General features: G+C 33.1%; 2 protein-coding genes across 2 annotated transcripts in view; one reads left to right on the top strand and one right to left on the bottom strand.

The window, feature by feature from the left end:
- Nucleotides 1–14,647, top strand: part of Tcs4 (Threonyl-carbamoyl synthesis 4) — a 500,068-nt gene that overhangs the window by 132,865 nt on the left and 352,556 nt on the right. The gene's annotated exons all lie outside the window — the stretch shown is intronic.
- The window catches only part of myo (growth/differentiation factor myoglianin), a 108,055-nt gene that overhangs the window by 63,305 nt on the left and 30,103 nt on the right, over nucleotides 1–14,647 (bottom strand). The window contains exon 2 of the mRNA XM_035359371.2: nucleotides 10,171–10,361. Coding sequence (XP_035215262.1) covers nucleotides 10,171–10,361 — 191 coding nt within the window. The remainder of the gene's footprint in view (nucleotides 1–10,170; nucleotides 10,362–14,647) is intronic.

Raw genomic sequence — 14,647 nt, 5'->3', positions numbered from 1 at the left:
ATATTAGGCTATTATGTTATTTTCATCTACCACGCCACCTGAATAACAGCTCATTTTCCAGAATTTCACCATGTCGCGTAACATGAGATCTTTAATATATCGTTTCAAATTATGAGCTGAGAAAGTTAAACGTGCACTTTTAATAAGTTAAAACTTTATTTTATTTTTTAATAATAAAAAGCAACCTACTTAAACTGATATAAATCAGAAGATGGTTAATTTATAATATATCCACTTGATAATTTCACGAATATTTATGCCTTTATTGCAATTAATAAAAGATGCTTTTAATGCCATATGTTATATAACTGTTTGCAGAATCATTTTATTTTTTAATTTTATTAAATTTATACAAAATAAACAACAAACATGTAAACCAATTTAGTATTTTAATAAATAGAAAATTTCAAACTAATTTCAATTTCACTTACAATGAATAAATATATAAAATAAAAGAAAAAAAGGAATAAAAATGCATAAAAAATGCAATTTGAAAATTTCAGATTACGATCTAAAATTTCGAAGAAAAGTTTATCAATAATAATTTGAAAAAAATATTTTAAGAACTAAAACTTGCAAAACGTGATAAAACTTTTAAATAAATAATGCTATACGAGTTACATAACATATAGTATTTTTTGGCTGCAGAAAAATGGAGACTATGATTTTCTGACCAACAGTGTTGCGCAACAAAGGATTTATGTGTTTCTCTTTCCCTAATATAAAGCTCATATTCCTTAGCGCGAAATTTTAAATCTCTGTTATTTTCACCAATGTAAATTAACCACATTGGCAAGAAATCTTGCATATACCTCAAATTTCATTTGCGGAATGGGATCTTAAGAATGGAACTGCGAAATGTATTGATAGAAGAGAAGACGACCCGGAAGATGAATTTCTGTAAAGTACGTGCAGTTTGATAGCTAACCGACTTGAAGGAATGAATGGCAACAGAATTCTGATAATCTCCTAAAACGAGAGGGTACTTTTTGATACGTTGAGATAAGAATTGTTTTACCACTTGGTCATTAATGTTAGGTGAAAAGCCTTTGTCAATACCAGTTGCTTTTAAATAATTTAGTTCTTCATCAAGAGAAGATTTAGAGGAGCAGACCTGAAGTGCTCGGGAAACGGAGGAATAAAATGAAGCTAATTTCCTTTTAAGGTCTACCGTAAACAGTAGTACTGAAGCTGAATATGCTACTTATGACAAAGATATCGAGAAAAGGAAGGAATGTAGATGTTCCAAGTTTAAAAATAAACTGAAAGACAGGATAAATGAAATTTATTATAGAAAAATCTTTATTTAAATTACCTTTATTACCTTCAAACAGGATAAAGATATCGTCAACATAGCAGACCAGAACAGGGATTTTTAAAATTTCAAATAATTTAGATTCATAACAATGCATATAGATATCAGCAAGGATAGAACTAAGAGGATTTCCCATGGCTAATCCATCAGTTTGGTTGTAATACTTATTTTGAAAAGCAAAATGCGTTTGGTTCAGTAAGGGAAATTCATTGGGCACTTTCGGTCCAGGAGAAATAAAATTCTCGAAGTCTCTTTTCTAGACATTTAAGTCCACTGGAGCATTGGCGAATAATGATTTTACATCAAAACAAACCATGATGAATTTTTCAGGGGCAATATTTTTAACTCTGTTGAATTTTTTATGCCAAAAGTGTTATTAACTAACAAAGTTGTAAACATAGAAGCTAAATATTTAGATAATGAATATGAGGCAGTGCCTAAATTTGATACAATAGGGCGCAATGGCATACCACTTTTATGAAATTTGCGAAGGAACATATAATCTGACACAATTCGCAACAGATACGACAAGCGATTTTTTTTTTAAATAGGTCGGGAGGATTTGTGAAGATTTAACTGCAGTTTATATTTTTGAAAGGTCAGAAGGTGAAGGGTCTTTAGAGATCAGATTATACGGTCCTTCGTTTAAGAATTTAATTACACCATCGGAGTAAGTGTTTTTGTCCATGACAACTTTCTGGCCACCTTTGTCGACCTCCGAAATGATAATGTCTGAATTAGAATGAATTTCGCACATTTTCTTTCGCGTTTAGATTAGGGTTCAGAGGTTTACTGTTACATTTTATATTAGAAACGATAAGATGCCTAATAATTTCTTTTTGTGCATCTGAAACTTTACTGAATTTGAAAACGTTTTGAATAAAAGCTAGAATCGAAGGTTTTGAGGTTTGTAAGGAGTTAAAATTATATTTCAGAACTCTCCTATGTTCCTCTGATAAACTTACATTGGCAATATTAACAGAATTCATTACAGAAGGAACATTCTATTACAGAAGGAAGATATTTTTTTGAAATACTTAAACTGAAAGATAATGATAGGAGGCTTTGCAACTTAGACGCAAGGGTCTTTTATAACGTTTAATAAAATTATCTTTGTTCAACCCATTCTCACTTCTGGACTTTTGTTCAACAAGGACAGGACTTTCGTCAGCTTCATATGAAACGTCTTAATTCATGTGCAAATTTCGCTGCCAATGAATTCTTTTCTGATCAAAATTCCAAAATTTGCTGCCTGTCCCCACGCTAGAACATTCAGCAGTTTGATGCGGGAAACGCTTGCAAAGGCTTATGTCGTGACTAATACTGGCCGACTTGCATACAGATGTAGAAATCTTTATGACGAAATTCTGTTTTCCATTTTAACCATTTTTTTCAAGCCAGTTGTGATTAGTCAAAATTGATTTCTAAAATCCCTTGTTAACCACAGAGTGTCAAACTTGTTAACCACACTTCAAATTACTGAGGGGAAATGGATTATCCCTTGGTTTCCATTATACGCATCTCAAATACACAGAAAAATGGTAGGAGTATTCTGTGTCCTGAGTATTAGGATTTCAGAGCAGGAAACACGAAAAATAAGCAGTACTGTCATCTGTATTCGAACCACGGGTTTTCTGATTGTACCTGGACGTGCTAACCACAAACACCAGGAAATCATATAATCAGACATGTAATAACTCATTAAAGTTCTCTTACAGTTAAACGGCGAGACTATGAGAGGTATAAGATCCAGTTGATGAAATCCAGGTGCTGCATAATTATAGCCCATCATATTTCAGTTCGAAGCTATTTCAGATACACTTAGATATTATGGACCATGAAACTTCTAGATGCTGCTAGATATGCCAACACTTAACTAGGAACGCTCATAAAAAATAGCAGAAAGTTCATCATTTGCAAATAGGTTTCTAGCAGCTTAAAAGATGCTAAATAAAAGTTACATTCCTAGTTAACATTTATAGATATCAAAAATATCTAGAAATCAACTAAAAGGAAGATATAAAGAGAGAAAATATTAGATGGGTATTTACTATATGTGTTACTTTCAATTAATTAATATGAATTAAATTAATAATTGAAAATTAATTTTAAAATAGTTATAATAAAAAGGAATTACGAACTTTCACAAAGAAATTCATATTTTTCATACGTTCTTTTCCGAAAATTAACATAAATACTGTTGCACATATCTGTAAATATATAAATCCTTTTTATAGCTGCAATACTCTGCATTGATTTATTTAGTTATTCGTTGCTTTTAGGCTGTGTTTTGTATTTGTGGCTGTATATTTTGTAGATAAGTGTTTGTTTCATATATGAAAATGTTGATTTTTCGGTTCTGAGTGTAACAAACATAAGTTCCAAAAACAGCTCATGTAGAACGCCAAATATGAGCATTTATGCTTTTGACAAGGCTTGGTGACAGATTCTTCCCCAAGCTTCCAGACCAGTCCCGTGCTCTTTTTACAATATATAAATACGATTGCTAGATTTGAAGGAGTTGTTTCTTCACCAAAGAGGAAATTTAGTTTAGTTTTTACATACCTTCCAAAAGCAGCCTACAGTCAGAGAGATCATAAAAGGACTATCCTCTTCCCCCACTGAAGATGAAATAAAGAATGAATTGCTACGATTTAATTTCCCAGTGACCAAGGTGAAACACTTTATACAGAAACAAGATGAAGGCGTAGGAAAACTTCTGATGTCTTCGCCCAAGTTATTAGAAACGACGAAGGTAGCAACATACTTAACATAAGGAAGCTTTTATCTTTGCAAGTCATGGTACGTTGTTACAAAAGACGAAAACGCCGATCATCTTCTTCAGATGTCAGCGATTACGCACACGCAGTTCAGTTGTTTTAACCGGTCACCTTGCCTTAAGTGTGCTTAGAATGGTGTTACTTACACTTGTACTTCGCCGAGAGAAGTGCCATTGCTATCAAGAAGATTACCCTTGCAATGCAAAAATTTGCCAAAAATTTCCCAAACTCTACAATGAGAAGAAAAATTCTACGGTTAAGCAAATTTTCTTAAGAGACTCAAGTATAGAAATGAAGCTCCCTCACTTCAGCATCCGCGCCGGAGAAGCTTTTACCTTCCACCCAAGATTCGCTGAAAGATAGAGAAAAGCCCGAAATTTCCTTTAGAAAACTATGGATGTTGCAAATAAATGCAAAAGAGGGAAGTATCAGATAGAAAAAATGAAACTTGCTCAATATTTAGAGCAGTTATTGACTCTGTGATGAGAAATTGAACTTTTCGCTTCATCGGAAGATGTTTCGCTGTAGCACGCACGTGATCATCTCCCTGCTTACAGCTTGATAGCTGACGTATTCTTGGTACACCCCTTATATCAGCTTGCCAGTTCTTCACATCAGTAAAAATACTACTGTAGTCAGAAATTTTGTTTATGTTACCTCAAAAAGTAAAAACGCTAGTGCTAAATATGTTGTAACTTTGAGCAACGACTGTTTTATTTTACCATCTGCAACTGCTAAAGTCCAGAAGCGCGATGAAGAGGGAAAGCGTCTAGAGGTTTCATTTAAATGTAATGCAACAGTAGAAACAGTAGCAATATTAACTGAAAACAGTAGCAATATTGATAATAGCATTAATAATGATAATGATAATAATTCTCAGATTGAGCAGACTTTAGTGTCAAAAATATAAACTACGTATATGGAAATTGTGGGGCGCGTTTAGCATCCCTAGTGTCGTACCAATTTAAGCAAAAGTGAATTTCTGAGTTAATTATTCCTGTGTAAAATAAAAATTATGTTTTAACCACAAAGCCAATTGTCATTTTCGCACCACTCGTCAAATAAAGCGTAAAATGTTTAATCCGTAATGAACAGGAAACTGGCAGCAGAGGCAGATTAAATAATCATTTTTATTTTAGTAACTTGTTGCGGCCACAAACAATTTGCCACACTACTTGTGCCTATTTTAAAATGGTTACAGTTTTGATAATTTTTGCGCTAAGAAAATAGCAGCAAGTAGAAGTTCAGCTAGGCCGAAGTGTAGAAAGGAAGTGCATTTGTGTTTAGGGTGAAATCGTAATTCAGACCGAGTTTATTTTGTTTAGCAATGTAGCAATGTAAAAGAGATTACTATTTTCAGAATACAGAGCGGAATACCAAATTAAACATTAAGGGGCTATTGTTAATTTAAATTATAATTTATCTTTTAGGTTTTTTTAATCTTACACACACGCATACATTATATATATATATATATCGCTGTTTTTAACTCGTACATTTCAATGTGAGAAATATATATTTCTCAAGCGCATTGATTAGGTGTATTTTTAGGTAAAGTGAGTTTTAGTTTTCAATATAAAGTTTAGTAGCTCTTATTATAGAGCTTGGAAGATCATTGCTTTTAAGGGACAATAAAAATCATTACTTTATCGAGGCAACTGCTATTAGTAAATCTTTTGCTATTATATGCAATAGATTATGTCAAAATAATTTAAATTTTCTTATAAAATCATTAAATGGCCTATAACAACTATCATAAAGATAAATAATGGATCTATTTATTAACTGTAAAAACAGAGGATCAGACATTTTATGCTCATTTAGCTTAGTTTGTTGTTATGACAAAGGATTCTAGAACTTTTATATTTTTCATATTTCAATTTTAATTATGAATTTTTATCATCTGACATATTTACTACTAAATTATTCCGTTTACATATTGTTCATAAGCTATAATGACGTCACGTTACGAAAAATGATAGGTTTTAATTAACTAAAACAACATTTAGATTACAGAGATTCGAACCTATAATTGTATACAGAAATCTTTATTATATGCGGCTTAAGTGCCTGTTTGTCGCGGATAGTTTATTGGTTGCTTGCGTAACTGTACTAGCCAATTTTGGTGAAGTTGCCACGGCATTCAAATAGTCTATATACACTGATACCATACATGCAGTTATCATTGTTTTAATTAAACTAGAAAGCCCGGCGGTCATACGAAATGACCGCTGTTCTAGATATTATAAATTGTAATTAAAATGATTTTAGCAAAGGTGTCTGCTAATTCAAACTGAATTACGGAGGGCAGGCGGTGAGGACGCCCCTTTGCTTACTGCCTCACGGGGTTTCCCCCTTCTACTTGCTTAATTACTTAAAGTAGAGTGCAATGAAGGGAACCACTGTCGGTACATTTCTTAAGAGCCACCGCTAGCTCAATCAATAAAGGTGATTTAAATAATAAAATGTTAATTCACATGTCAAAGATCTCTTTGTACACAACATTTCTTGTGTAGATCTTTCCATCATTTTTAAGCTCGCCATGCAGAGAAGCATCAATTATTTTTAATTTTACGTCCGTTCTTTCACGAACTCTTGAACAGGCTACATACAGTTGACCGTGTCCAAATGCAGGCTCAGGTAAAAAAATGCCAACACGCTTAAGAGTTTGGCCCTGAGACTTATTGATAGTCATAGCAAAGGCAAGTTTTACAGAAAATTGTCTACGTCTCAATTGAAACGGCAACTTCAACCTATTGGCTAGTACAGTTACGCAAGCAACCAATAAACTATCGGCGACAAACTGACACTTAAGCCGCATATAATAAAAATATTTATTTATTTCATTTTATTTGTTTTTTCATCATTGCCGGTTTTTGCCGTTTGCATTATTTATTAAATGTTAAATGCACGTGCTCTTGTATTTTTAATTTTTCCGGCTTAGCTTTCTCATAATATTCGTCACGGGCTACACTACACGGGGAATAAAACAATTTACAATTACGCAAGCAACCAATAAACTGTCGGAGACAAACACTTAAGCCCCGCATATAAGGCAAGCAACCAATAAACTATCGGCGAGAGACACTTATGCCGCATATATATATAAGATTATCATGGTATTTAAGAACATTTAAATATTTTTAATTCATACAGTTGTTGCTTATTATGCATTTATTTATATGAATTACCTAGAAACTTGCAGACGTTGAGAAATTAAAGGAGACGAAACCAACTAACGAGTTGCGCATAGTACATCTCTTCAGGTAGGTTTACCCAAACTCCTATGCTAAATATCCTTTCGTGTAAAGAATTTAAAATTTTGCCCGATTTTATTCCGACATTGTATTTTAAACTGAATGCAAATTGAACGTGTCAGGGGCAACGTGAACATTTGTTTGCATTAGCAATCATCTGTTTAGAATCAATTTATAATCATCAATTTATAATATCGTAAACAGCGGTCATTTTGTATGACCGCCGGGGTTTCTAATATTGTATAACTGTAAAAAATAGCAGCTGAAAAACAAATGTACCTTAAGCACAATAAACCAGTTCAGAATTCCAATTAATTGTAAAACATACCATTTAATTTGCATAAATTCACGCCAGTGAGACCTAAAACATGTCACATTTCGGGACCTATTTAAAGAGTTTTAGGTTGATTTCTGTTATCAACAATTTTACTTAAACACTTTTTCATTTGAATCCTATGCTTGATTACTATACATCAGTTGGAAATAGCTACACAACTCAAATGGAAAGAATCAGAATTAAAAATTTAACAATTTATTTGTAAGATTTATTATTTAAACCAATTATTTATAACTTCTCCTTTCCATTTCCTCTTCAGAATATAAACTGAATTAGAGAGTATTTAAGCTGTGGTTTTTGGATTGTAAGACAAAGCATGTTTCTGCCCTGGTAGCCACGTTACGTAGTTTCTACCACCTCTGCTAAGTTTTTAATTACTCGGATTTGCGTTATTGCTGCCGACATTTGAGTTGTTACGCCGGTTAGAGTCTTTGAGCCAGCTTAGGTTTAAATTTAATTGTGTAGTTTTTGACTACTAGTTTTAAATTTGAATTTTATTGTTACTTTAGTAATATCACGACAAGTGGTTGTTGCACAAGAAGGGCATTTGTGTTCAAAGTTCTGTTCTAATAAAAGGTTATTTAAACCTATTCAAGTCTCCGGAGTTACTTCAGATGTAGCGATAATTCGCTTTACATCTGTTAGAGGTCTGGAGCTAGTTATGCTCCCAAAGCAAGCCAAACTCTACATATGTATTAACAAGACTGTAAAAGTGTCAAATAATTATTTTCTCCTGTCATTAAAATCTTCCTAAGCAAGCAAAAAGGAAATAATCATTGAATGATGGAATAATCATTTTTCGCATCATTTCAAATGATACAAGCAATTTTACGTAGGGCTGGATTTTGAATAGTGGCATCTCTTCTGTTATGTGCCATGAATTGGAATTAGTGCTTCTGACATACATACTGTATATTAATTTGCTACTTAATCAGCTTTAAAATAAATGGATGCTCTTTTCCAATTCTAATTGCATGAGCAATGGCAAAAAGAATAAGTTGGGAGTTTAAAGTTGTGTTAACTTTAAATTTCTGAAACAGGAACAGCGGTATTATTAGAATTACTGGTATTGCTAACAAAAGGATGCTGCTAAAAACTTTTTGTAGCACTATATTAAGAAGAACGACTCTCTTTAAGCTGGATGAGACGTAGGGTAGATCCTACTAGAGTCAAATATTATGCCAATCGAGCAAGTGGCTAAATCATTAGAAGTCATCACAAAAATGTGAAGGTTATGATGATTCTCATATACAGCTGCCTTAATATTATCATAAGATATACCATACGGTAAGAACTAGCCGTCAATGTAGGATATTACTGTTCATTTTTTGAACTTAATATATGAACAGCGTTCCAAAACAAGTGGCGCCACATTCTGAAGAATTGTTCCATCATTTTGCAGCGCAATGCTCTAGCGCATTTAAAATCGTGATTTTTTAGCAATCTATCTTGATTTGTTTGCTCGATAGGGCAAAGAAATATTCTACCATCCACCCAATTACAAGAACGTAACCTCCGGCGATTCTAATTTGATCTTTGGGCAAAGGAACCATTTCGTTCCCGACTTCCACGTTGGTAATAACTAGTTCTAATCAATGATAATAACTATAATCGAGAGACAATAAAAGTTTCGCATATGTATTGTTTTTGCCTGTTGTAAATAAACAGTTGCCATTCTTCAGATTCCCAACTCTCATACCATGAATAACCTTCTGATTTAGAAGCTATTATAATTAAAGTGTTATTTATAGACTTAATCAAACTCAATTTTAGACAAGCATATCCTGCCCTGTTTACTGCGTATTTGAGGTACATAAAGAAAAAAAGAAACATCTAAGTATTAGAATGACAATAAAAACTTTATGTTGAATGTTATGTTATCTCATGAAAGTATTCCCTCTCCAGTGCATCAATTGCAATGACCCATGATAATTTGATGTGCTATACCCGATCACAAACTTTATGTTAAACGTCAAGTTATTTCATTCAATTATTCCACCTCCAATACATCAATTACAATGCACCAGATGGTTTGGTAACACTTAACCTATAACACACTAACTACACACTAACCCTATGCCTTTTGAGAACCTTAAAGATGTTGCGATCGCGCAGGATTTGCTCACAACAAGTCACAATCGAAGTTGTGAGGTACGTGAAGTTTTGTCTTGTAAGTGTTTGCTTTAAATGGCTAAAGGAAATTCTAAATCTATCTTCGTGAGAGATTGTTAAATACTTCAGGGAGGTAACTTCCCAACACCCATAGGAATCTCTGCATGAAGCACCAGTAGGTAAGTAGACCTTGCTAAACCAGTTAAATAGGGGAGTTAAAAATAATCGTAACATACAAAAATATGCATATAGGTAAAAATATAACCACTACATGAAGCTACGAACAATTAAAAACTTTATCATATTTCTAATGAAAATGTTTCTAATTCTCATGCGTCTTTGCACAAAACAGAGGAAAGATTTTCTTACCTGGATAAACTCAGCCTGTCCAAATGATGACCGACTTATTTCATATAAAGTAATGTTCCTATGAAGTACGTGGCGAGTTGGCCGAATGTAAACCCACAAATGGGCATTTTGTATTTGAGCGTTTCGTAAACTTGTCGATAGTTTGAAATAGAGCTGCTTATCTCCGCTATCTACATCAACTGGCTCCGGAGCTATGGAAAAAATTCAAAATTTAAAAATATATACATAAAAAAGTTTAATGCAATATATATATATATATATATATATATTATATATGTTGTTCAATAACATTAATATCAAACTTTCTAAAATTAAGAAGCAAGTGCTTTGTTCATTCAATTCAATCACCACTTCGAAAATAAATGAACGGCGAGCCGCTAGGTCCATTGTAAATAAATGGTATAGAAAGGGTCAGTCCTCTCACCAAACAGCGTTTTCTACCGTGGATTGCCGAAAGTATTACTGGTTATACGAACCACAAAATTTCCAGGGCGATGGATTGGTCAAGGTGGTCCATAGCTTGGCCATCAAGATCACCGGATATCTCGTGTTTGGACTTTTCCTGTGGGGCCACATGAAAAGTCTGATCTACGAATGCGGCATTGAAACCAATATGGATCTAGTCGCCGGAATCACCGTTGTTGCTGGCGATATTCGGGAAATGCCTGGTGTCTTCGCAAATGTGCGTCAATCCCTATCCCGCAAATGTGAAGCCTGCATTACAACTGGCGGAATGTCTTTTGAGCAATTTCTATGAGCACGTTCTGTTAACAAAATGTTTTCTGAAGTATCTCCTCTCATTCTTGTGTTAATTCTTTAAATATGACAGTGGAAAACTGCCCTGTAACTTCTCACTGCTTGCTTTCCGACCATACATTCCATGACGAATATTGCTTGTACAGCTAGCTGCCTTGTATCACCCTCTAAAGTTTTTCCCTCTTGCTCAGATTTAACCTGTATATATCTATAAGATCAAACTGTCAGTTTTAATCTTCAGACAGTAGTACGTTCTTATATACACATGAAAGATTTTTCATAAATCATGTATTAGAAGGCATATGTTAAAATGAAGGTATTAGGATATTAATCCTGGAAGTGGCTTTATAATAATTAAAGACAATTAGTACATAATTAAAAGAAAAACAATGAGAAGTCGGTAATCATTGCAATCTTTTTTAAGCAGCAACCAAAATAATTATCAATGATGTTGCGTTTTTGATTTTATATCTCGATCAATTAGTAAAATCAATGAACTTTTATATAAGAAAATGTAAATAAATGATTTACGATTTCCTTCATTGCTTTCTTAATTTTTTCCGTCTCTCTTTCTCTCTATATATACACAGAGAAAAAGAGAGAGCGAGACGCAAATTCCCTTCTCAAATAATAAGCGAATGCTTTTTCCTTGAAAATGCTCTTCATATGAAAAATATTAATTACCTTACACGCACAGTCTAATATTTCAATTAAATAATTTCTCACTTATTGTTTAACTTTATAAATTTACTTTATTTAATTAATAACGTATAATTTAATCAAAAAAGTATATTTACTTAATTTTACCTCAAGGTGTAATATTTATACCGGTATTTAATTTTCTTCTTTCACCATATGATGCTCATAGACGCAAAGCGACTTACATGTAATTGATTTTTAATATAAAATTCCTCCAAAAATTCATGATTAACTTAAATATGAAACCTTCAACATACATGTAAATATAATATCATTCAAATATACTGTTTTCAGAATACAATGTTGAATTCTGCTTGTACTTTTATGTGAATAATTATAATATTAAATTCTACTTGTACTTTTTTGTGAATCAGTAATTCATAATTTTATTACAATTCGAAAAACTTTTTAATTCCTATTTTTAATCCTATTTATCCTATGAAAATACAAATAAATAATTGAAAATTCTGTTAGACGTATAACTGAGCTAGTCAAGAACATGTCCTTGAATAGTTCTACAGGGTGTCTCAAAAAGTGTACTCACACTTAGAATGACGAGAAAAACTTTATTTCTGAACATAGAGTGAAATGGAAGGGCTTCGAATACAGAAGACAAATAGAATAAAGGAATCATGTTCGTTAATGTTCAAATTGATGACCATCATTGTCCAAAAAACGCTGATAACACGCACCAAGGTATTCGCAAACGTCACGAAACACGTCATTAGTAATATCGTGGCATCGTATTTCAATTTCCAATTTCAATGCATCAATTTTTCTTGGTTTGGTGCGATAAAACTTTGTCTTTGAGATATCCCCACAAAAAGAAGTCCATGGGCGTTAAGTCTGGTGAACGCGCAGGGTATTCAGTGGTACCTCTTCGCCCAATCCATTTGTCCGGAAAAGCTGCATCGAGGTGAGCTCGTACATCGCGATGATAATGGGGAGGTGCTCCATCTTGCTAAAAGTAAATCTCGTGGTCATCACCAAACATCTCTGCAATTTGTGGACCAACAAACTCCTGAAGCAAGTTGAGGTAAGTCTCAACAGTGACAGTTCCATGAAACAAATGGTCTTATGATGCCCAATGCGATTATCCCGACCACACTGTTACTCCTGGTAAGTTTACATGGTGTTCAAGTATTATATGAGGATTTGCAGGGCCCCAGTACGTGCAATTATGGCGCCATTTAATTTAAAGGATGCCTCATCGCTCCACACATTTTTTTTGGTGAAAACCCTGCATCTTCTGCACATTTTGTTAGGTACCATTCACAGAATTGAACTCTCCGGTCAGGATCATCTTCTTTGATAAACATGGATTAGTGTTGAAATGTAGCATTTCCATTGCAGACGCTTCATGATGCGATAGACGCTATCTCTTGAGATGTGTGTTTCCCGACCAGTTTGTCGAAGAGATTTCTGTAATAATCGAAAGAGTGTTTCCTGCACCTGCTCTTCTTTCCCAGGGCTTGTGGATGTCCGTGGTCGTCCACAACGTTTCTTGTTGACGTTCGGGACGGTGCCATCTGCTTCAAACTTGTCTTTGATGTGAGCAATGGTCCGGCGCGTTAGAGGCGGTTTTGTGTATTCCCTTCTATATCGTCTTTGCACTTCAATGGCGTTTTGGGTCTTCCAATAACAATTCAGGACAAACTTCCTCTCTTCTACGCTAAGTTGATTTCCTGCCATGCTGTGATATATTAATTACACTTGCAACTCAAAAAGGCGGCATGTTAACGACAGTTAAAGTGTGAGTCATTTTTTAGAGACACCCTGTATATATATATATATATACATAATATTAATTTTAAATGGAAAATATTATTTTCGTATAATTTGCATTGAGGTTTTAAAGTAAAATACTGTTTTATTTTAAATTAGCAATTCTAAATATTTAAACTACGTTTTTCTACTTTGCGATCAAAATTTCTGAATGTAAAATATTATTTTATTTTAAATACTGTTTTCTTGTTTTTCTATAAAAGGCGGTTAGATACTCAGATTCTTTTCATCAGAAATCAAAACTATAATATAGCATCTATTATGAAATTTGACTTGCCTTTTCATATATATAAAATCTTATAGACTTTATAGTAAGTCAAATTACGTTTTACTTAAAAAATAATGAGTTTTAAATTGAGTTTTTCATATAATGGATAAAATATATTGCATATTTTTATTACATTGGATTAAGCTGCATTGCTAATACAAATGTGTTTAAAACCATGGATATGCAGGAATAAAAGATATTTTAAATAACAATTATTTTTGTATTGATTGTTTTCCGTAGTTTTTATTCCTTCGGTCAGCCCTTATCAAAATCCAAATTCAGTGGAGTTTAAATAGAGAGTAAATGTGTAATTTAGGGAAAGAGCTTTCGTAATGCCCCAATAAAGAATTTATTTCGTGAGCAGTTTACCTGTTTGCTGATGTGGCTTTTGGTGAACGATTTTTTTACGTTTACTAGCGCCTAGGCCTAGAAGTCGAGGGTTGCATGAGCCAGTTGGTTGTTAAGGCAATGAAGTTATTTTTGTGTTGTACATATATTTGTTTTGCATATTTGTGTTTCTAAGACCACGCAAGTAGCGGTGGCTAAGTTTTGTTAAATTTTAATTGTAACTTAAAGAAATAATGTTAATAAACTTTTATTTAAGTTTTTACCTTTTTTCTGCGTTCTTGGGATTTCGAATTCTGAAACGTTCGAAGACAATATGCTAGAAGCACAGGAAGATTAAATATGTTGTAGTGAATAACTAATTAGGTTTAACCTTACACAGTCAAATAACCAATATGAAAAATGATAATTTCTATATGTGTGGTTTAATTTTGAATACTCTCTTTCCTTTTCTAAATAAATAGAGGTTACATAATTCAATAGCTAAGATTTTTCATCAGACTGCTGAACTACAATTGGTATATTTACCGTATTCTCACATGATTAATTAGCATCCTTAGATTTCACCTCTAACTAAAAAAAAAAAAAAAAAAAAAATCGAGAATATGCAGCAGATAGATTATC

This window comes from Stegodyphus dumicola, chromosome 2, assembly GCF_044657685.1.
Source record: "Stegodyphus dumicola isolate Sdum_Otavi_A_Nest chromosome 2, ASM4465768v1".
Classification (NCBI taxonomy): domain Eukaryota; kingdom Metazoa; phylum Arthropoda; class Arachnida; order Araneae; family Eresidae; genus Stegodyphus; species Stegodyphus dumicola.
The sequence above is the reverse complement of the archived record's forward strand: the minus strand, read 5'-3'. Positions and strand labels throughout refer to the sequence as shown.